Source organism: Streptopelia decaocto (assembly GCF_964273445.1).
Source record: "Streptopelia decaocto genome assembly, chromosome: 1".
Classification (NCBI taxonomy): Eukaryota; Metazoa; Chordata; class Aves; order Columbiformes; family Columbidae; genus Streptopelia; species Streptopelia decaocto.
The window spans coordinates 106,089,702-106,113,667 of record NC_138663.1 but is presented as its reverse complement, the minus strand read 5'-3'; the positions used below and the strand labels follow the sequence as shown (position 1 = coordinate 106,113,667).

Genomic DNA, 23,966 nt, shown 5'->3' with positions numbered 1-23,966 from the left:
GGCTTTTTACTTCCTAAAATCTGGAATGAAATGCGGACTAACCTAAGTACAGTTTATTTTCTTAGGAGTTCCATTGGTGATTTGCTTTGTTTTCATATGGCATGAGAGTTACTTGGTCTATGATAGAGGAACAGTTACTTCGTTCATTTAAATATTTTTTTTTAATGCAAAGGAGAAAGAAGAATAATTCATTTGATAATGAAAATACAGGTGAATTATTGTCTATGTTATTCTTCTGATCAAGAGTAAGAGTAGACAATGTTTAATTTTTTTAATTGATCTTTTCAGCTTTTCAAACAGAAGGGAAGCTATATCTTATTTTGGATTTTCTCAGGGGAGGAGACTTGTTTACACGTTTATCCAAAGAGGTAAACCTTTTTAACTTGAAATTTGTGATAACATTTGACTATAAATTGCCTATATTAGGAGAGTTTACTTTTTAGCTTCTGTTTTCATTGAATAAAATTTTGAATATTTTTTTTAACCAGATAGGGGGTTTTTTTATTTGCTTGGGGTTTTTTGCATGAAGTAGTCACTTCATTAAAAATGCTGTTGGTAATCTACATTGTTTCTGAAAAAAGGCTTAGACAGTCTCACTCTGCTGCTTTTTACACCTTGCAAAATTTTCTTCTATTGCTACCATTTTTAAGTATGAGTCTCAGAGCATGGATTAATATAAAGTAGTTGTATTCAAATTAACTGATTCATGTCTGGTTTTATTATCAAAATTTAGTGACTTTTTAATGATTTACATATGAACACAAAATTGCATTCTTTATAAATATTTTAAAAGCAAGAATTATATTCCACTTGTTTTGGTAATTTTCCAAGCAAGTAGACTTTGCCTTTGTCATGCTGGTGATATCTCTGGGTAGATGTGTGAAATAATGGTTTTGGAAAGTTTAATTACCTCAAATTAATTTAACTCCCAAAATAAGTGCTGACATTTCATATATCAGATTTATTGGTTTTTTTAGCACTCATGCAAAATCTTCCAGCAAATACATAGTACGATAGAGATATAAATATATCCAATGTATATCTAGTACCCAGAACTTGTAATTGTAGCTGTTTTGCATTTCCCTTGCTACAGACTATCTGGTACAGTTGGATCACCACTACAAAGCCTCTATGGTTATTAAGAAGAGAGTGAAATGCAATGCATTTTGTGTATAGATCTGTGCTGACGATATAAATGATGACATTTAATTCAGGAAAGCCATCTGTTTCAAGTTGCTTCTTTTAGTTTGTTTTGCCACAGATAATTAGAAAGTTATTAGTACTCTAAAATTGAGATACTTTTTTCTTAAAACCCATAGCTGCCTCTTGGTTCCCAAGAAAGAATGTATATTGCTTTCCTGATGATAATATTTTCATCTTGAGCCACTCAAATTTTAAAAGTTGTAATATGGTTAGATAAGAAATATTCATTACAGGTACCTGAATCTAAGCTAGTTGTTCATAACTGATGGAGTGAAATGGGCATGCTGGGTGCAATCAATGTCATCCTTATATCAATTCATGTGATTTGTAAATAGATCAGATGAACTGCAGCCTAAAAGTTCCTGCTTTTTCCCTATTGACTAAAAAGGGAAAAGTTATTAATTCAGAGCTAGACATCTACACTGCAGATGTTTAAGGTTAGGAGAGATTAATTCCATGCAATGTTTTTAAAAAACATAGTATGGGTGTATTATCATCTTCCTGGGATTGTTCACTATTTGAGCTTCTAAATGTTTCTTATAGAAACTTCTCTTCTTGAATGTCCCCGTACTAAATGTTGACTCTTTTTAAAAAGTAACATCAGCAACAACCTTTTGAACAAGCTTTGATATCACTTTCTCCCTTTAAGCTACTAAGAGGAACATATGTGGTGTTCTTCATTCTTAATACTTGCTTAAACTAGTGTTAATCTGTGCTCTCCATTGCCATTATTTTTTCCAAGTCTATATACTGTATCTAAAGATGTTAGTTTTAAATACAGACTAGTAAGTGAGGTAGAATCAAATTATGCAGGATTTTTTAAATTTTATTTTAATCTTGTTCTCAGTTCTCAGTAAACAGGATTAGTTTCTCTTCCTAACAGAAAATATGAAATTGCTATCTGACATCTTACTTGTGCTCTTACATAGGCTATTTCCTTAGTTTACTCTTTGATCTACCTTTTCAGCAGTCACATCTCAGGCTGCATCTTGGGGGTTTTACCATCACTGAAACTTATTTCTTATGGTACTTATAGGCAGTCTCCTCAAAAACAAGATGCTTAAGCTTTTCTCATCTCTCTGACTTGGTAGAAAACATTCAAGCATTTGGACCTCTTCAGTCCAAATTTGTTTTCTGGAAATGAAATGGTCACATTCAGTAAAGAGGTAGTCACATTCTTTAAATACTTAAATTTTTGGTCACACTACAATGTGTCTATCTGTTCTCTTGAACAATCAGAAGCAAATAACCTCAGAAAGAATAAGAAGATATTGGCTTCAGAAGTTCTTTTTCTAGTATGTAGCATGAAGAACTGTTCTTCAGAACCAGTGTTACAGTTGTTTAGTTGGTGCTGGTGTAAGCATTACAGATTTTACATGTAAAATACATTGTTTTGCTTTTTCAGGTGATGTTCACAGAAGATGATGTTAAATTTTACCTGGCAGAATTAGCACTTGCTTTAGACCATCTACATAGTCTTGGAATAATATACCGGGACCTAAAACCAGAAAAGTAAGACTCCTCTGCAGCGAATGCAGTGTATTCATTTGATTTGTATAGCACTTCTACCTATGCACTTATCTTTCCAGCTGTTAAACCTCAGTAATTTGCTATATAAACTGAGCAAGGAGGGAGGTAGGGGAAGCTTTTTGCGGGCTTTTTTAATTAAAAAGGTTGGATTTTATTTCCATTATAACATGAACATCTAGTTGCAGAGTGATATGGCAAGTACTATAACCCATGTTATTTTAAGTAAAGACAACACTGAAATATTCTTGCCTTTCACTTTCCAGATGGTTTAAGGTGTGCAATGGAGAAGAGGTCTTCTTGGCCTTTTGTTTTTGTCATTATTATAGCATTTCCAGACTAGCAATAAACATAGAACAAATGCATTATACAAAGTTGCAGTGGAACGTTGTATCTTTGGATTTGAAAACGTAACAGCAAACATCTTTTGCAATGCTGATTTTTAAAATCCACTGCAGTAAGAGCAGAATGCAGTTTTAATTTTAAAGTAAAATATGAGGCTTTATTTAACATATTGGTGATCACATAATTACACTGAAAACTTAAAATAAGCTTGAAGTTACAATTCTGGTATGGTGTTGTCTCAGTGTTAGTCATCTGTGCTTCATTCAAATGACTGAATTCTGTCTCCTGTTTATGTCTTTCCTCCAGTATTTTTTTTAGTTTTAGACGATGTAAAGAAGAAAATGTCAGTGCTATCATCTGGAACATTTGAATATTTCAGATATAAATGCATACTGTAGTGTTATTCCTCTACCTGGAGAGGAATCTAAGTAACAATATAATGCATGCATCTTCTGTTGTGCTTAATCAGATAGTTAACATACTCTGCCTCATTGCAAGGAAACCTATAATAGTTCTTAAGTCCTGATGTCCTTGATGATCTCACTTCTCTCTTACAGCTATATGGGAACCTGAAAATTCTGTGTGAGATAATTGTCTCATGTAAAGTATTAGTGAGAAAGAGCAAAAATTAGTACAGGTATTACAGAATCTGGCCATTACATGAAAGTTCCATTAAGAGAGCATGTTCTTTTGTGCATCTCCTAGAAAAAAGATACAAATTTAAAAATGCTCAGCCCTGACTGACAAGAGGAGAAGGATTCACACTCAAATCAGAAATTTGGAGACTTTTGGCATGGAGTTGCACTTACAAATGAATGGGGAATTAATTATGTTTCAACTTTGAGACTGTTCTGTTTAAGTAATTCTGAAGTGAGGAAAAATAGGCTTACCAAGTAGAAAAAGATATTTAAAAAGCAAAGTGAGAGAACTTTAGTTATTTTGCTAATGCTTACTTCCAAGAGGAAAAGAACAAAACAGTAACTGTCAGAAGACTAAAGAACTACTGACTCAAACATAGTGTGGTGGGGTTTTTTTGCATGTGTCTATACCTGTTGACAAGCCCTGATTTAAAGCCTTGGGTGTATTTGATTAAAAAAAAAAAAAAAAAAGCAAAGGTTGTAATTTCCTTCAAGTTATTGATGAGATAGTAGTGACTCTCCCAGGCTGTATCAGTTCTCTGGGGCTGTTTTCCACCATGGAAACTGCAAAGGAGGAAGAGGGAAGGGCAGGGGAAATGGCCATGCAGTGTGTGCCTGGGTCAGGTCTCATCCCCAGGGTGAAGCACAGCTCCCCACAGGACAAGCTGAAAGTACTAGGCCTGCTGTGTAGGTGGTGTTACAGAGTCCCATTCTGAAATACTTTGCATGCTTGGAATTGTGATTGTATTCTGTTGTGGTTGAGGATAGTTAGCATCTCAGTGCAGCCCTTTTTGTGATTAAAATAAACAGGTGGAAGCATAAGGCCTGCTCTAAGTATAGGGCCCATGACTCCTGTCCTTTGGTACGACATGAGAATGCTTACTACTTGATGTTATTTGAAGGGGTCAACACCCTTTGAAATGATAATTACAAATGAATACTCATTTTGTATACATATGCAAACGTAAATTATATTAACATTTCTTGCTCAGTTTAAGAGAAATAGAGCTATATCTCTATTTTTAACAATTGTGATGACACATGCTACAGATGGCCAAAACTGAAACGTCAAGATAAATGTTACTACATGCCGTGCTGAATTCAACCAAATAGGTAAATAAAACTCCGATATCACAGAATCACAGAATGGTTGGGGTTGGAAGGGACCTCTGGAGATCATCTAGTCCAACCCACCTGCTAAATCAGGTTCACCTGGAGCAAATCACACAGGAATGTGTCCAGGCAGGTTCTGAATGTCTCCAGAGAAGGAGACTCCACAGCTTCTCTGGGCAGCCTGTTCCAGTGCTCTGGCACCCTCAAAGTAAAGAAGTTTCTCCTCATATTCAGATGGAACCTCCTGTGCTTCAGTCTGTGCCCGTTGCACCTCATTCTGTCGTTGGGCTCTGGATGCAGTACTCCAGATGCAGCCTCACCAGGGCAGAGTAGAGGGGGAGGAGAACCTCCCTTGACGTGCTGGTCACACTTTTCTTAATGCAGCACAGGATACTGTTGACTGCCTCGGCCACAAGGGCACATTGCTGGCTCATGGTCAGCCTGTTGTCAACCAGAACTCTCAAGTCCTTCACTGCAATGGTTCCTTTCCAGCAGGTCAGCCCCTAACCTGTACTGGTGCCTTGGGTTATTCATCCCCAGGTGCAGGACCCTGTGCTTGCCCTTGTTGAACTTATTGATATGCCGATTATGTTTCATAATCTTAAAAAAAAATAAATAATTGAAGAAAAAGAAAATGCACATGCTCAAAGCATAGAATTACAGAATGGTTGAGGTTTGAAGGGACCTCTGGAGATCATGCAGTCCAACCCACCTGCTAAAGCAGGTTCCCCTAGAGCAGATCGCACAAGAATACATCAGGGCAGGTTTTGAATGTCTTCAGAGAAGGAGACTCCACAATGTCTCTGGGCAGCCTGTTCCAGGGCTCTGGCACCCTCACTGTGAAGAAGTTTCTCCTCATATTCAGATGGAACCTCCTGTGCCTCAGTCTGTGCCCATTGCCCCTCATCCTGTCGTTGGGCACCCTTGAAAGGAGTCAGGTCCCATTCTCTTGACATCCAGCCTTGAGATATTTATAAACATTGATGAGATCCCATCTCAGCCTTCTCTTCTCTGGGCTGAACAGGCCCTGCTGCCTCTGTCTCTTCTGATAAGATGCTTCAGACCCCTCATCATCTTCGTAGCTCTTTGTAGCATCGCCTCCTAATGACTCATTTTCATGCATGTTCAATTCTGCTTTTCTTTGTGTATGATGTTCTGTTTATTCATAAATGTTACCAGTACATTGTCTGAAATAAGTTAGAAGATATTTTAATTTGTTTGTTTTATTCTTTTTTCTTGTTTTTTAGCATCCTGCTTGATGAGGAAGGACATATCAAATTGACAGGTGAATAAAGGGAAATTGCAACATCTGGATCTTTTCTGTTCATAATAAAACCTTTGCATTTTCCTTTTTCTTGGTAAAGCGGCATGGTAAACTAAGTAATTTTAACTGAGGAAATTTTGCTGTGGAGCAAACAGTATAAGGAGTTGAGATAAATTAAGTATATAAATATTTAAGTAAGACATCTGCTTTACAAGTATATCTGTTGTTGTGGACCTGTGATAATGTGGGGAGGAGAATTCTGTAATTCCCATATGTGTATCTGGTTGTATATACAAATGACACAGTCATCACATTTCACATTAGGGTGAAAGTATTAACTATAAGTGATTAAAAAAAATTATATTTAGAGGTATTCTTTTTTTCCTTCCAGATTTTGGCTTAAGTAAAGAGTCAATTGATCATGAAAAAAAAGCCTACTCTTTCTGTGGAACAGTGGAGTATATGGCACCAGAAGTTGTTAATAGACGAGGCCATACACAGAGTGCAGACTGGTGGTCTTTTGGTGTTCTAATGGTAGGTTTCTGGTAAATGTAAATAATAGCAGAACTGTGCTTTGCGCAAGGTTTGGTGAAACAAATTAAACTGTAAGGTGAGCTTTAAATGAATTCTAACTACCAAAAAAAGTCAAAATTATATTAAATTAATAACAATACCACAGAGTTTGGCTCAAGAACATGGACTAGGTCTCATATCAACATCAACAATATGCCATATTTCTCTTATTGTTGTATTGAAATATTATCCATCTATTTTGGTTTGAATGTTACAGAAATTAATAGGAATACTGAATTATACAGGGAAAATACTGTCTTTTCCAAGGCAGGGAAGAAATTTAGATCCAAATTTTAAATTTGAATTTATTCTCAAGTGGAGAAAAATGAGTGATAACTTTATAATTAGTCTCCAGTGTAATTACAACTTAGTTGAATCATCACAGCTGTTGCTCTCACACATCAAAATAATCTAAATGACACTGAACTGATATGGGATATAGTTGCTCAGTTGCTTATGGTGTTTCTGCAAGGAGTTAACTTCTGAAGTTGTAGGGTTGGGGGAAATAATGTTGTGTATCAAATATGGCTTTGGAGAAGAAAAATAGATCACACTTGGTATTTCAGGAATGCTGAGTAGCTTTTAGTATTTATAATATGTGTGTGGTTTTGGCATAAAGATTAAGTAATTGTATTTTTAAAGGAAATGTTTTTGTTTCTTACTGCTTCTGTTACATATGACTGTAACAGCACAACTAACTTGTGTGCTTTGTAGTACAACAAGGACTCTTGTGTCTGAAAATAAGTCATTCTGTCACCTTTTAGTCATCTAGAATGCTGTTGTGGTCTGAAAACTGACTATGTAAAAGTAGCACCTGATAATTAAACTCTCTCCAGACAAACAAGCACACACACCCCCCTCACATATTAGTTGTTGATAACACAAAAATAGTAAAACTTCATCTTCACAAAACATTTTGTGCTTATAAAGTACGTATGTTAGAACTGAAAATTGTTCAGAGATGCTAGATGTGAAATTTTCTACATTAGTATATGGAATATAGTGCAGTTTTCTCTGACACTTTGTCACTTGCATTTCTCATTTGTGTGGTAACTTTCATAGACAATCCGTATATATCCACTCTAAATCATTCTTATTTAGAATCTATGTTGATTGAGTAGTTGTTAGTGTGGTATGAGTACACAGTGTCTAGATTGAACAGGAGTTTTAACATAGAAACGGACACTAGAAAGATATCTCAACAAATTAATTCAGCCTCTCTTCTCCTGCTGCTAGACACTAAATATATTGAGACCATTCTTGAGAAGCATATTCTAATTTCTTCTTTAAACAGTGACTGTTTGAAGGGATGTCAGATAGCTGAAAACATTAATTTAAAGCTTTCAGGAGTGTTATGTATTTGTTGAGGTTCTCTCCTCCTGAAACGAAAGGTGATCACTAGAGAAGGCCAATGTTGGCTTATTCTTAAAGTACTATTTGCCTGTTAATGTTGGAATATAGTACGTTCTGAGGGAGCATGGAACACATATACCGAGTTGTTAATACAAGTGTGTATGCTTGTGGCAAGTAGGACCTTGCTGAAGGAACTTTTTATTTCAAGCAAGCGTAAGCAAAATACGCAGCACTACAAATGTACTTTTAAAAAAGTTTTTTTGGAAGTGCAATTTGTGAAGATCATTCGAAACTACAAACAAAAGGTGAATACTTTTCGTAGTTTTGACTTATGCCCCTCACATCTTCCTGACAATTGTCTTAAGAAGTGCTAAGGCTAAAAGTAGGGTTTTTTTTCATGTTGGCATTATATTAAATTTAAAATTTTAAATATAATTATATATGTAAAAATAATATATAGAGTAGAAAATATGTAGCATTAGTAAACTGTTGAAAGCTTTTATTCTCTGAATACTTTATTGGGTAATAAGGAATTTAAAATTCTATTTTAATAAAAAGGGTGTTTAAAGGATGCTGTTAGTGCAACTTCACACTCTTACTTTAGATCTAAAAATACTACAGTCACACATTATTCACTCAAGTTATCCGTATATATTTTTGATGTTTAGAAGGCTAAATGTTTGGGTTGTACAAGAATAGAGGATACCTTGTGTTCAGGATGAATTAAGTTTGCATAAGCTGTTTAGAAGGTTCCTTTATAATTATTTGAATTTTGATGGCTTTAAGTGCATGCCATGAAATTTCATTAAATTAAATTCTTTTGCAATTCCTAAACCAAAAATCAGGATTTCTGCCTCAAAGTGGTGGCTGCCATGGCTTCTGCCAGACTGCTTTCACTGCCTCACTTAGATCTAATATCCCAGTATGCTGCAGCCCAGTGGAAGTGCCTCTGTATTTATCTATTTTTACTCAGTCGCTTTCAGAACAAATCAGTATTTTAAGTGTCTGTTGCCTGCTACCAGGCACTGTAGAATGTGCATGAACGTACTGTGTAGCTCTTACATGTTCCTTCAGGCTTTATTTCTGCTGTATGCATATAGTAACCACTTTTCATCATGCATGTCTTTGTCAATCAACTAACCCTTTTCCCCTTTCCAAGGAAAGTTATGTACATGCCAATTTTAAAACTCTTGACCTTTTTAATTATTTCTGCATGAGGAGAAATCATCACTAACTTTTGGAAGGGGAATCTTTTTCCCTACCCCCCAGTCTCTTGAAAACTAAAATAAAGTTGTATAGATCAATTCTTACAAGAATAAAGTTTTTAGTCAGAAATGAAGCACAAAACATTATAGTCTAAATTTTTCAGATAAAAGCATGTAAAGCAAGGTATCAATATACGAAAATATTTTGCAGCTTTAAAGATGGCAAAGGCTGCTCAGTGTTCATAGTAATTTAAATCATACAGTGAGAAGTTGTTTTGCACAGACTTGGGTGTTAACATGCATGAATTTTGGAAGGTTAAGATGCTAAGTAGTTTTGTCAAAAATTAGATTTTGTCCAGGTAATGTAATTGATGAAAGTTTTACTCTATACAGTTTGAAATGCTCACTGGTACTCTACCTTTCCAAGGGAAAGACAGAAAAGAAACCATGACTATGATTCTCAAGTGAGTACACTCTTATTTATATATCTCATCAGGTATTCTACAGGGATGCCCTCCGGGCTGCAATATCTAATTTCTACTCTTCCCTCATTTCCAAAGGTACTGGTAAATCCTCACTCCCTATTCCATACTATTAATTCCCTTTGCTGCCTATCTAATTTGCCTTTCTATTCCTCCCCCATACCAGGTACAAAGAATTTCATAGCAGCTCAATAGTCTGTAATAATAACTTCTCCAACCATATGATCTTTCCCATCCTACTTCCATAATGTGTTTCAACTTTCTTATCCTTTTTGATATCCTGTGCATTTTTTCCTTGTTGTTTTTTGTTTTAGGTTTGGGTTTTTTTGTTTTTGTTTTTGTTTTTGTTTTTGAGAAAGTATTTTCTCTCCTTATCCTTCTCTCTTACCAACTCCTCACCCTATTTTTATTACTGGTGCTGCAAACAACTTGCTCCCCCGATACTTCTCCTGTTTGCTTAAGTGCATCTTCCCTTATCTAATTTCCTATGGCTTGCCCAAGCTCCAGTTTTCCCCTTTGCTATTTGCAGTATAGATTTTGCGTTAGCTATATTGTTTTTGCTAATGAAGGCCTGCTTTTTATTTTTAATTGCTGATCTCCTACATATCCTCTGAACTAACACAGCCTATGACATTATTCTCACACTTTTGGGACTGTAATCTAACGCTGTGCAAACAACTCTATTTCTTCATATCATAGTTTCATTTCTCTGCTTCCATCCATTTTTTACTAATACCATTTTTTTTTCCCCATGGAGGCTTATAATACTATTTTAGTTTCCTCATTTGCTTTCTGCTTAATTGTTTATCATTGTTCTTAGTGCTGTTACACTTGTCTACCTATATTTGAAGCCAGCATTTCTTTTGCACCAACCACCTGTTTCGAAAAATAAATATATTAAATTCTTTCATATTTTTTCTATGTAATTAGGATGTGAAAACCTCTAGAAAACAAACTCATTCTTTTCCTTGCTTTTGCTTTCATAATGCATACATGTTGTGTTATTCTTTGCCTTTGGTTTTCTTCCTCACCTTATATTGGCAAATGTATTTAGTGATGCTAGTTTCTTCTGCTGTCTCAACACCATGCCAGTTCAAATCTCTGCGTTGTGATTATTGAATGTCTTTAACTAAAAGGTTCTATCTATTCACAGCAAGTGTAACATCCTTCTGACCACCTCCTATTTATGAGAAGCTAGTCTGAGATAGTTTTGCTGCACTCATGTATTTCTGGAGCCATGCATTTTTTTTCTACCCATGCCTCACAAGTCTCATCTTCTTTCCTCTGCCTGCATGTGACTCCACTCTGTTCCCCAACAGTCTTTCCACTGCTACTACAAAAGTCTTCTGTATTCAGCTGCTGTGTAGAATATCTTCCTTGCATCTCCCCAGTTAACTGACATTCATAATTACATTCAGAGTTCATCGGAGCATGTATCTCTGATTTCCTTTCCTACCTTTTTCTTTTCTCACCTTCTAGTCTTTGTAATTGTTATTAGTTGCGGAAAGCTGCACAAAAAATGTGGTACAAAGTAAAGAAATTTTTCCTCTGTTTTAATGTTCTGTACACTTCTGTTTATTGCATATAAATCTGTTTTGCTGTTTGTAATATGCATAGCTAAAAAAAACAGAAGGTATTTTAAAGGCTTTTTTGAAAAGTTCACATTTTTTGTCTGGCCCTATAAGAATGGCAGTATGTTTTCTTGTTATTTTCTGTATAGTAGTAAATGTACTTTATTTCTCCTTAAATTTTTCATAACACTGTTTGAAATGGACAGGTGTACATACAAATTAATATTTTTGTAGTGTATAATTTAAGATATTTTGCTTTTCTTACCTTCTGTTCCTGAAAATCCACAGAATATGTATTCTTACAACACATGTTTTTCTGAGCTCTTTATTTCTTACAACATTACCAAGACAGGTTCTTGTTTATTCTTGTGTGTTTTACCTAAAACTGAGAAACTCTGCAATTTCAAGAAATCAGTGTTTGCAGCAATAGAGTTAAGTTTTTAAAGCATCTTTTCTCCTTTACTGAAGAGGTATGCCTTCATAAAAAATTGGTCTTCATCCATCAGGAATGTCAGAAAAAAATTGCTGTCACTCGTGTAGTTGTATAACCTAAGAACTGTGAGGACCTGGTAATCTTTTCTTCTGCTGTGTCATGTGGCCAGTAAAGGATTTTATAAAAGTTGCTCCTTGACAATGGAAAGGGAGCAACAACTTTCTTAATCTCTGTGGTTTGCACAAGGGCTTCCAATTCACTCCAGTGTGACTGCAGTACATACCAGTCCTCTAGAATTTCTTCTACTTATTCTGTTTCTGTTCATTAAATCACTTCTCTGTAAGATTAATTGCAGTTATGTCTTTTGGCCCCTCATGCTGAACCCTCAGGGCTGCATCCTACTGTTGGAGCCAGTTTGGATTGTAATAGGGCAGATATTTCCACCCACTCCAGCACAGTCCTATCATATTTTGTTTTCTGTTCTCTGTCCTTCAATAACATTGTAAATTGATACCATTGTGCTTCTGCAGACAATGCGTTCCTTGCTGTCTCTTACAGCATAGCTCTGTGGTACTTAGCTGTGAGCAGGAATGACATCAAGGGAATGTGCAGTGAAATCACTGCATATAAAGTGCATGAGTATGAATTGGGCTGGTAGCGGTTCATGGCGATGGCCCACTGCCCATTCCTCCATTCCAGTGGTGCTCTTGATTTGCCTGTAGTCTGTAATTGAAGATCCCAAAGAAGGCCAAGTTTGTCAGACTTCCCGATCCCTCCTCCCTGGCTTCTTTAATGCTGAAAGGAATGGAAAATTCAGTAAATTCTAGTTTTAAAGTAATAAATAGTGAAACAATGGCAACGTATATGCACTTGCCGAAGTGACACAGAGGTGGACATCTGCAAATAGCTGGAGCACAAGGCAAATTGTATCTTCTGGTTGAAAAAAAGAGAAAGCTTGTGTCATGGATTGTTATGGAAAAATACAAGCTACAGGTTGAGTGAGAGATGGAAAGGAGGGAATTGCATCAATCCATACCATTATCATGGTTATCAGAAAGAGAGACCTCGTAACAGTGAGAGGATGGAGGCTTAACATTAAATGGAGAGGAGGAAAACACAACGAGAATTGCAAAACAAACTTAAGTGACAGAACTAGGGTAACTTAAATCTAAAAATTCAAGATTAGCAGGTTGGGAAGTAATATTTGAAATGGATCAGGGGAAGCAAAAAGAAAGAAAGGAGTGATCTTTATGTTTTTCTCTTTTCTTTTTTTTTTTTTTTTTTTTTTTTTTTTACTGGATAACATTGCAAGATCGGTTTTAATTTAATGCAATTCCTGTCTTCTAGCTTAGGTTTCCTGTTGTTTTGCTTGGGTGTTCTTTCGTGCTGGGATAGTTTTCCTACCCCTTCTAAAATGTCTTTTACTATCAGAATGGATATTTGCTCATTTGGTGTAATTTGGTAATATTATAACTGAAGTTTACATATTACAAAAATTTACAAGTTTGTAAACTGTTACTCTGTAACTATTCTTTTCTGCATTTTTAATACCTCTTCCTCTACTTAAATTCCTGAGTCATTACTGAAAATATTATACTACTAAAAAAAAAAAAATTACAGGTTTACATGACTGACAGCACTTTTACTCTGTTTCTGATGTCTGAAGGCAATTTCTCAGTGATGCTATTTTGTTTGATATAGATTTGTTGAATCACAAAGGATGGGGGAATGCAGTTAATTCTTGCCTAAACATGTTTGTATGCTATTAATTATTTTTATTCTATAGGGCCAAACTTGGAATGCCCCAGTTCTTGAGTCCTGAAGCACAAAGTCTTCTGCGAATGCTCTTCAAAAGAAACCCAGCAAACAGATTAGGTAAAGTGTATAGTGGAGAATATCTTAAATTTGATCGTAGTATTGATAACATCAGTGATCATTAAATTGACTAAGTAAATTTAGTTTTTTCTGTAAAGTAGGCTTTGAAGTAAGAACATAGTTTGACTGTTTGCTCTTCTAACGATCAACAAAATATTACCATTTCTGTTATTCATGCCTAAAATGAATGCAGAAGGAAAAAGAAATACAATTTTGCTAGTCCTTTTGACAAAGAAGAAAATAATTCACAGATGTTTTTCTTCCTTTTGAAAGGAGCGGGTCCAGATGGAGTTGAAGAAATTAAAAGGCATGCATTCTTTTCCAAAATAGATTGGAATGTGAGTATCAAACTCAAAATTAATTCAGAAAATTTCTTAGTTAAGTGTTTGGTGTTTTATAACTTTTAATTCATTCTGACATATGTCTTCTCTACAGAAATTGTACAGGAGAGAAATTCATCCCCCTTTTAAGCCTGCAACTGGCAGACCTGAAGATACATTTTATTTTGACCCTGAGTTTACAGCAAAAACTCCAAAAGGTAAAAAGAGAAGAATTAAACAACTTACATATTCAAAAATTAGACACATTGTTCCTGTTCAGCTTATGTAAAATGTCTTGTTCTTCCAGGTGTTGCTTGGCTAAATGAATGTTCACAAACAAGTATTCCATAGTTCATGGAAGCTTTTGTGGTCTTTGGTATAAATATATCCTGAGGCACAATAGAGAAGTCCTATGTTAAAAATAAAGTAACCCTCAGCAACGAAATGTATACATATGTTCAGTTTTATTTATCTAAGTAATCTCATTTATTTTAATTCAAAAAGATTAGCCATGTCTGTGTCTCTTTAAAGGCTATACTCTATAGTAACTACTCCTACATTTCTACAGTCCTAAGATTACATTTGGCCCTTTTGAAGGCCACTACGAGGCTGATGTGGCCCCTGGTGAAAATGAGTTTGACACGCCTGAAAATGAGTTTGACACAGGGCTTCATTTAGTTCATGATGGTGATTCTGCATACTAAGTATATGTAGAAGCTTAGTCATTTCAGACTTTGGGTGGCAAAATTTGTCTTTCAGTGCAATCTGTCTTTGTATAGTTTTAGACTGATCCTTTCAAGCTCTGATACAAATGTTTGTCTTCACAAATTTAGGGTGTTACCAAAATTAAAGTACTTCTCTGTAAATGTAATACAGATATGCTGCTTTATGTAAATGTTTTCTGCAAAGTACTGTTCTTTGTATAGTAAAATATTGCCTGACAGTAATATGATCTTTGTAGTCATTGACTGTCAGTTGTGTTTCTAGATAGTATATGCAAAATAATTCAATAATTATTTGTATTTTGGTCCTCAAACACTTTCTGCAAATTCCAGTTTCTGTGTACTTTGAAGAGCAAACTACTCTATTCTATAGAGTAGACGTAATCTCATCTCTACATTTCAAAAACTCTGCTTGTAAATAGATGATGTGTTTTACAGATTCGCCTGGTATCCCACCTAGTGCTAATGCACATCAACTTTTTCGGGGATTTAGTTTTGTAGCTATTGCATCAGATGATGAAAGCCAAGCAATGCAGACAGTTGGAGTGCATTCAATTGTCCAGGTGAGTACATCTGCTCTAAATAAACATTTTTTTAAAAAGTCAATAAAACAGTATTGCTCTCTCTTGGTGGAGGGATTGTTTCCATTATTGCAAAGTGAAGTACCATGGCCAACTCTTTATCAGCTTTATACAAGAAAAGTAAAGATCAGATTATTTTATCCAAACATAAGCTCTGAAGGTACAGGATCTGTTAAATTACTGAGCAGCCCTGGGTGTGAATAGGCTTCAACCCTTAAATGAAAACATTCTACCATCTGCACTGTGTTAACTCTTTAGTATCAAACTATATTTGTAAGGTGGAGGGGAATAACAGACCTCTTGATGTTTTTCTCCTATGCATACACATATCAGCCGATTCCCACAGTGCAGTAGGAGGCACTGGAGCATAATTGTGAATTGTATCTGGATGTTTTGGAACCCATGACATATTTCGTTCCTCCCGAGCCACTTAAGTTAATGTGCTAATCTGATATTTTGGGACCAATTCCAGTGTATCATACAAGTCAATGTTACAGTATGCACACAAGCTTTGGCTTCCTAGTAGCATCAGAATTACTCCAATACAGTCTCCCATATTAATAATTGTGAGGTTGTCACTTTTAGTAGCCTAATGCAGTTGCTATTCTTATATATTCTATTATTGCCAAGACTGCTTATTTTTGGACAAAAAAGCTTTGTTTAGGTGCAATTTTTGTGTGAGACGAGAAAAATGGGCCTCATGCTAGAATGGGGGAAAGACATGTCTTGCCTCCTTATGAGGCTGAGGTCATCCTAAAAGCAGGCTTCTGCACTGGAGAGTTCCAGCCAGCTGGGCTGGAAAAGCAGATACATGTACAGGAAAGAAAACTGGAAGCCCTCTGCAAAAATTATATTTCTACGGCATCTTTCTGCTTTTAATAATTCTAATTACTGAGGAAGACTGAGTTGTGAAAACCAACTGATCTAAATTGTGTTGAAAACTTGTTGTTGATTGACAGGTAGGAAAAAAGAGGTATGCTGTAGGATTTGGTTTATTTATATTTTCACTGTAAGGATATTTTGGAAATATCTGATAAATTTTTAAAAAAATAATTCAGAACCTGAATTGTTCTTTTATTTCTTTAATCTTCTCATGTCTAGTGTAGTTATAACATGCTTGTTTGTATACATTAGCTGTTTCATGTGTAATAAACTATGCTTTTCAAGGGGTTTTAGATCCTTTTTTTGTTCTAAAGAAGCGATCAGATTTGGTATATGTGTCAGAATGAGTTCTGGTCCTGAAGTCTTGCTAAAAGTTTCTGTAGTCTTTTCTGTGCTCCTTCTTTCATGCATATTTTTGTGGATGAAATTCTTGTTCTTTGTATATGGTTTCCTTCTCTTGTATGGGTCTGTTTCTCTGCTGCCTTTCTTTTGTGCCCCTCCACCACTTCCTCACTCCTATTTCCTCTTTTCTGTGCTGCCGGATACCCAGATGGTTTCCTGCAAATGCTTTGCATCCTTTGCAGAAACTCCAAATAGTAGAACACTATTTCCTTCCCTTACAAGAGTGAACACTTGTCCTTCTCCCAGCTTTTTATTTCTGTGAAAGGATTTTTGACAGCCATTCCATGCAATTTCCAGTTAATCTGATTCTATTCAGTATGTCTGAATTTCCCAGCTGGCATCCATCTATTCAGATAATAGAAATAGTGATGCTTTTTTACTATTATTTTAGCATTATTTATCATGTAGTCTTCTGATCTTTTTTGGTTTAGAGATTCTATTTTTAAATCAGTAACTACAAAAATCATGTTGTCAGTGTTGCATTATTTACAATGTGTCTAATGTATAATTTATCTCATACTAATATCAAACGGATGGTAGTGGCTATTTAGACCACTTTGACCTAGTACAGCCATCAGGTTAAAATTCAAAGCAAATCAGTAGGAATTTAAAAACTTATTTTCAATATAACGAGCAGTTACATATTTAGAATATTCATCAATTGATAATGTTATTTTGGTAGCAGTTGCACAGGAACAGCATTCAGTTTACTGATGGATATGAAGTAAAGGAAGATATCGGAGTTGGGTCTTACTCTATCTGCAAGAGATGTATTCATAAAGCTTCAAACATGGAATATGCTGTAAAGGTAATTACTTTGTTATAAAACACTTTTCATGCTTTAGCATCGTAGACATTGGCCATTATTTATTTGCCATAAAAAACAAAGCAAATTAAGATAATTTTTAATACAAAAAGATTTTAGATGCAAGTGTCAATTATGCTAATTAACCAAATAGAATATTTACTGGCAGATATGTATATAGAATTGCTATGGGGTTTGTTATCTGTATGCTGGTTTGGGTAGTGAAAAGCAATTTGCGGTCTTTGAAACACCTATGTAATTATGGTAAAAATGATGGGAGTTACACGACTGCTTCTAGAAGGAAATGTACTATGACAAGCTTACATGACTCTTCAGCATTTTTAAAAAATGGGATTACTTTTAGTTATGTGGGATTTTTGCTTCCGAAGTAGATTCATGAACTGTCAGATAGCTAGGAGTTCATAACAGTGCTTAAGTCTGGTATTCCTTCCAGAATAAACTTCAACTCTTTGTCTTTGCTTCCTAGTTTTCAACAAGGTTTCTAATGCTGTTTTTATGTTATTCTATCGGGCTTCCTAGCACTTCTGTAAAGACACTGAATTCTTAGTTGAAATCAGCAGAGTTCCTAGAAGTAGAATAAGTTTTTGTTTTGTTTTCCTTTTAAAGTCCACTAATACACACTCCTGCTTTCAGAGTAACCATTTAGCCCTACAGTGTTATGCAAAAAGACAAAAAAAAAAAAAAAATCTGTACTATGAGGCTGTTCTCTTTTTTGAATTCTTGAACAGTTTACTACTTAATTTATCTTTGCATTTTACATATTTAAGTCTGTTTGGCTGCATCCTTGTACACAGTCTACTTGGAAACGCTCCAATTTCAGTTTATACTTGTCTTTATCCTGGCTCTGGTGAGGAACAGATTTGACCTCTGTGCTTACAATTTGAAGTAATTTCTTGAAACTGGATGGAATATACTTACATAGTTAATTCTCTAAGCCAAAATATTCATTTTGCATATTGCCTCACTTTTTCCTGTTGACTTTGTTGTGGCTTTTTTACCTTGAGGAATCATGAAAAAAGAATACGGTAATCAGTGTCCAGTGTGTTAGGATGGTGCTGGTATCAGTAAAGGCTTCGGGATGTCAAGAGGAAGGAGTAAGACAGAGATGGAGAAGACATTAGAGGAAATTCTATAGTTCAGAAGGAGAGGAAAAAAAAGAACAATAAGAATACTTTTAAGTAGGGCAAAATAATATTTTGCTTGTTTGCACCGGGAGAATTTCAGAGCTTGATAGCAAGCCTCCAGAGATTCAAATGAAGTTTCATAATGGAATGCTTGTCTAAATTAACTCTGAGAATTTTTTCGGTTTTGGTTTGGTGGGGTTTTTTTTATACATATATATTTGATTCCCTTACTCTCCTGCTTTGTCTTTTACTACACTAATATTTGTTTAAGATTAGCTTTGTGAAAATATGTTCATTAGCATCGTCAAACCAGTATCTTGTGTTGATTTAAGAACATCCTATTTTATTAAATGGTGGGTGACTGAAGTCTTACCTACTAATCAGCCTTGCATTATTTATCATAGACTGAGGGATCAGATCACTTATCCTCGAAAATTGTTTTTAACTGAGAGATTTTTCCATGTTTTTCCAATATTTTTTGCTTTGCCTTGCTGTTCCAGTTCAACAAACTTTGTGTATAATCCATGCCCTTTACCAGCAATAATAAATACTGCTGATCTGTTTATGCTAGTAAGCACTGTAAAGTGTTGCACCATATAATATTCACAAAAATAATCATGCCTATGTATCTATTTGCTCTTATAGATCATTGACAAGAGTAAAAGAGATCCAACAGAGGAGATTGAAATCCTACTGCGCTATGGACAGCATCCAAATATTATTACCCTAAAAGATGTAAGTATTCTGTTAAAGACTTCCTTTAGTATATTACAATTGCATGTCGCTTTCTAATTTGAGACATGACAAACCACAAGTTTTAGATTTATGTTACTGTCTTTCAATATTTAAAAATAAGTGTCCTAATGCAATTTATTCAACAATATGCATTTTTTAACTGAGATGTCTCATTGTCATCTTTTTATTAAAGGTGCTCATATTTTGGTGCAACTTAATCCTAAGCAGTCAAATAACTCATCCTTTATAAAGCCTAACACAGGAATAAATCATATTATGATGCCTGTATTTTTAAATGAACAAGCAAGTTTTTCTGGTTGCTTTTTGAGTCTGCTTTTGTTTACGTTAGTCAAAAGCAATTTTAAAGTTGTTACATAACTGGGGACTCACTGTTTGAGGTAGCACAATACCCAAAGTAGTTTTCATAGACAGTAATGAGTTTTACTCAGTAGTGGACAGAATCTTTTCATATCTATGGTCATAACTTTTTTTTTTATCCTAGTATCTTTATCTAGTCTTTGTATTGGAAGATTATTGAGCTATTTTTTTCTTGTATTACTATATTTGCTATGACCATGGAAACACTGTGACCACAAAAGGCAGAGAATAGCATAAGTTGGGAGGTAGAGGTTTTTTGTAGTGATTGGTAGATTCTGGTGATCTAACGGAAAAAGAGAATTGGCTTTCTCTCCTTGATTATGCATTAAAGAGGATTAAAAATTAAAAAGGCATATGCTTAATGACTGACTTAGTCTACAAGAAACTATTCTGGTCCCCAAAACCAAACCTCAAGCCAAACAGCTAACCATTTACAGGAAGCTGAGCTCAGCTGAAGGGAGATTCTCAGGCATTTTGAAGTCATTAAAACAGTAGCCTGTGAATACTGTGGAGATGAGTACTAGAGAACTCTGCCTAAAGATCTTTTCCTATTGTTATCCGTCTTTATCAATATCATGTAGCTTGGCCCTTTCTTGGGAGAACAAAATAAGTCAGATATACAAGGGAGCCCACCATAGAGCTTACCTTACTGCAGGCTAGGTATCGTGATTACAGTCCCAGTTTCTGTTTGTTCTGTCTCATGTGGCTGGACACTAGAACTACCCAAAAGCAACTGTGCTAACACAGAACCTGCATCAGCATTCAGGTTGCTTTTTGTGCTGCATGCTAGGCTAATGTGTTACTTTAATTCATAGTAGAGGTTATGCTATCTAAGCAGCAAGACAAACACAAGGAATGTGAGTAGTTACCTGAACTTAAGTATAAAGAATATTTTTCACTAAGAGCAGAGAAATGTAGGCAGCTTTGAAAAGTTGCCACATATATTGAATCATTCTACTTTGTAATTAATTCTTCATCAGTCATCTTCCAGTAGGAGCCATCTTTAATTCACACCAACAGCAATATACACGTAACAAAAGGAGACAACAACAAGCCTTAGGTCTATAGAGGAAGATAAGACAGTAGGCTATAATTCTCACTTTTTTCTACTTCAGATGAGTTCCTCAGGGCCAGTTTATGGAAGTATGTCCAGTTTAAGGAAAGAGGCCTAGGATTCATGTATGTTAGAAACTTGTATAATATCCACTACTGTAAAACTATAACATTGTTTTAGCTTTTCATTGTCCTAATATAGATGCATAGGGCAGATTGCTTCCATGTCCCACAATATAGTGGTGTGCTATTACAGCTTTCAGAGGAATGAATACCGAGTACTTGGCCTTCAGGCCTCAAACTCATCAAGAGCACTATGTAGTACTGTACAAATAAAACTCAGTGTTAATTTGACTCTATTTTTAATTCGGTTCTGCACCAAAATTTGAATGTTTCTATTTTGAAATGCCAAAATAAAATGTTTCAACATTAAGTGCGCACCTTTGGAAATTATTACTCTGCAAAAAATAATTTATTTCTTTTCTTGTCTTTCTGGAATAAATGCAGTAATATTTAAATTTAGCTTAGGATGGAAAATTTCATTCTTGCTATGCATTTACATGTAATTTAATTCTGAAGGTGTTCAGATTGAAATGGAAATTCAAAAGACCAAATTTTTTCTGCAATGCACAATCCTCTGGGGTTTTTCCCTCTGATTATTATCAGTGGTCTTTTTCAGTTACACTGTATATAAACAAAAGAAGGAGCTATATTGTGCTAAATCAGATGTCCTTCTTATCCAATATCCTGCCTCTGACAGTGGCCATTAGTCGAAGCCTAGGAAACGGCGTAAGAACGGAAGAAGCACACAGTTTCCAACAAACTGTCACCTGGAAACTTCCTGTGCCAGACCATTTAATGTATTTTACCCTTTTTTACCTATTAGTTACTGTTCCATAACAGAACTTTGGTCCTGTTTTGAGTTATTTAAAGCATTGGCTGAAGAACCTTTTCAGCAGCATTTTAGAAACCTAAATACAGTATATCCAGTCTCCTTATCCGAGTGCTTACTTATGAGTTCAAAAAGCTCCTAATATGTATGTGTAGTCTTACTTCACTTTGAAAAAACATGTTCTCTTTCTCCATTAGATTATATTCTGTTCATGTGCCTACGTCTGTTTCACACTATAGTTTCTTCCAGTTTGCTTGACAGAAAAGACATTGGGTGTGTTCCAGGAGTTCATTTTGAAAACTAGCATCACATTTATGATCTCAGCATAATACTGTGCACCTAACTGCAGAAAACTTCAACAGTATTTCTTCAGTGCGAACAACTAAATTCATAATACCATTAGAGAAATCCAGGCAAGGGGAACGGTTTGTTTGGAGTGGGGTTTTGGTTTTGGCAGCCAGAGAGGACCAGCAAGGGGTAGCAGATGAAACAGGAACTAAATGCAAATTTTGCTGGAATGCCCCCTGCAGTACTGAAATGCATACGCTTTGCCATGTCAAATGAAATAAGCTTATTTCTTCATGTTATAGCAGGATTAGAGGGTGCATGCCTATTTAAAAAAAAAAATCTAAAATGCCAGTTTAGTATCTAGAATTAGATAATTCTGCTTTTTAATACTGCATAATATTTAAAGTCTTAATAGAAACACATTCAGACGATCAGTGATTTACATTTCCTGGGGGAAACATTGCTGTTAAATGAGAACAGAGAAACCCATCATGTCTTCTTCTCCTTAACATCATAAGCTTGTAAAGCCTTGCAGAATTATTTCTTTAACACTTCCGCTTTTTTTTTATTTGGGGAGAAAATACATCCTTTCAGTGTAGTTAAGAGCACAAAAATTCTAAGCTTAGAGCTTTAGTGGCCTTTATTTCCCAGGTAGCTTAAGACAAGGAAATGAGAATGAAAACTCCTTTTAATTTAGTTGACATCTGTTCCTAAATCTACTTTACTACAACTTGGATGATTGTTTCTACTTAAGGTAGTTTTTATTTCACATGCATTACTGAAGAGGACTATTCCAACATCACCATAAAAAAATAGGTTGAAATAATAATAGGGAACAGAATCTGTAAAAGGTTTTGCTAAAGCAGGAACCACTTTTTGGATTAAGTGAAAACCCCAGGACAGTGAAACTGAAACTAAATGCTTAAGTATACATTAAAGTGTGGTTCAGTCTGTAGTGCCCCCTGGTGATAATATAAATAACTCGCAACTGATGTTTCTCTAGAAGATAAAAGCCATGCAAAAAATAAGCCATTTTCCATAACTGGAAGGGTTAAAATATACATGTTTTATTATTTTGAGAATTTGGTTTAGGCTTTATGTGCACAGTAATGCACAAGTTGCAGGATTTTATCATAGCAGCTTTTGTATGCATTAACTTCACCGTTCACAGGGGCTACTTGATATATTTTTTTCTTTGTCTGACTGTTCAGTTGGAATGATCTCTGTTCTTATTTGTAATTTGGTGCAATAATTGCTTCTAGAATTAGCTCTAGTTCTGCCTCAATTAGACTAGTTTCCATTTATTACTACTTCTTAATTTCTCCCATGTCTAGTTTAATTAGTTTCAGTAAAACTGTGTGGGGAAAATTCATGTTATTCATCCTCTTTTATCTTTAAACATTTACATGCCAGTATTTTTGTTATTACTCTTACTACCTTTCTGTAGAAGGTTTTGTGTCCATTTCCAAAGATGAACAATGTTTGGATAGTGTAGGTGGTGATAAATATGGGAAAAATAATTGAAGAAAACAACTTGTGGATGCAGCTGCACTATCTTTTTTGTGCATTTCACAGGGAGATAGCAGAGAATAAATATTTTCAAGTTTACATCTTGATGTACTTTTTTGCAGGTGTATGATGATGGAAAATATGTATATGTAGTAACAGAACTTATGAAAGGAGGAGAACTGCTGGATAAAATTCTCAGACAAAAATTTTTCTCTGAACGAGAAGCTAGTGCTGTTCTGTTCACAATAACAAAAACGGTTGAATATCTCCATGCTCAAGGGGTAAGTTTTCATCTGGGACAAAATGCTTATAGATGTTAATATTCTTCTCTTTCAGAAGTATGAAGTCATATCTTGATATGTTCTTCCGTGCAGTAATTAAGTAATTTTTGAAAAACAATTACATTGCAGCAGGAATTTGTGTTGAAATCAAAATATTCCTCATCAGCTGTGTAGATGTCCAGATAAAGGAGATGATGCAGCCATCTCTCTTGTCCTGCATGCAGTCTGTCAGCAGTTCTGTGGAATATGCAGATAACGACTAACAGATAAGGTATGAGAAGAAGTAAGACTGGAAGAAGTGCTAGAACCAGTGCTGTTGCTTACCCAAGGGACGTAATGTAATTCCAACCCCATCCTGTGACAGACCCTAGAAATGTATTTTCCACCTATC

At 35.2% G+C, this 23,966-nt stretch overlaps 2 protein-coding genes across 4 annotated transcripts in view; one reads left to right on the top strand and one right to left on the bottom strand.

Moving 5' to 3' along the window:
* The window catches only part of LOC309441946 (uncharacterized protein), a 555,153-nt gene that overhangs the window by 412,455 nt on the left and 118,732 nt on the right, over nt 1-23,966 (bottom strand). The window lies entirely within an intron of this gene.
* RPS6KA3 (ribosomal protein S6 kinase A3) overlaps nt 1-23,966 on the top strand; it is a 77,096-nt gene that overhangs the window by 40,880 nt on the left and 12,250 nt on the right. For 2 of the 3 annotated variants that reach the window (XM_082058282.1, XM_082058284.1), the window contains 12 exons: nt 289-368; nt 2,609-2,715; nt 6,074-6,111; nt 6,482-6,624; nt 9,615-9,685; nt 13,494-13,582; nt 13,856-13,920; nt 14,018-14,120; nt 15,063-15,187; nt 17,172-17,297; nt 19,085-19,174; nt 23,417-23,575. In XM_082058282.1, the coding sequence (XP_081914408.1) occupies nt 289-368; nt 2,609-2,715; nt 6,074-6,111; nt 6,482-6,624; nt 9,615-9,685; nt 13,494-13,582; nt 13,856-13,920; nt 14,018-14,120; nt 15,063-15,187; nt 17,172-17,297; nt 19,085-19,174; nt 23,417-23,575 (1,196 nt within the window). The remainder of the gene's footprint in view (nt 1-288; nt 369-2,608; nt 2,716-6,073; nt 6,112-6,481; nt 6,625-9,614; nt 9,686-13,493; nt 13,583-13,855; nt 13,921-14,017; nt 14,121-15,062; nt 15,188-17,171; nt 17,298-19,084; nt 19,175-23,416; nt 23,576-23,966) is intronic. The other variant, XM_082058283.1, reaches the window with a different exon arrangement.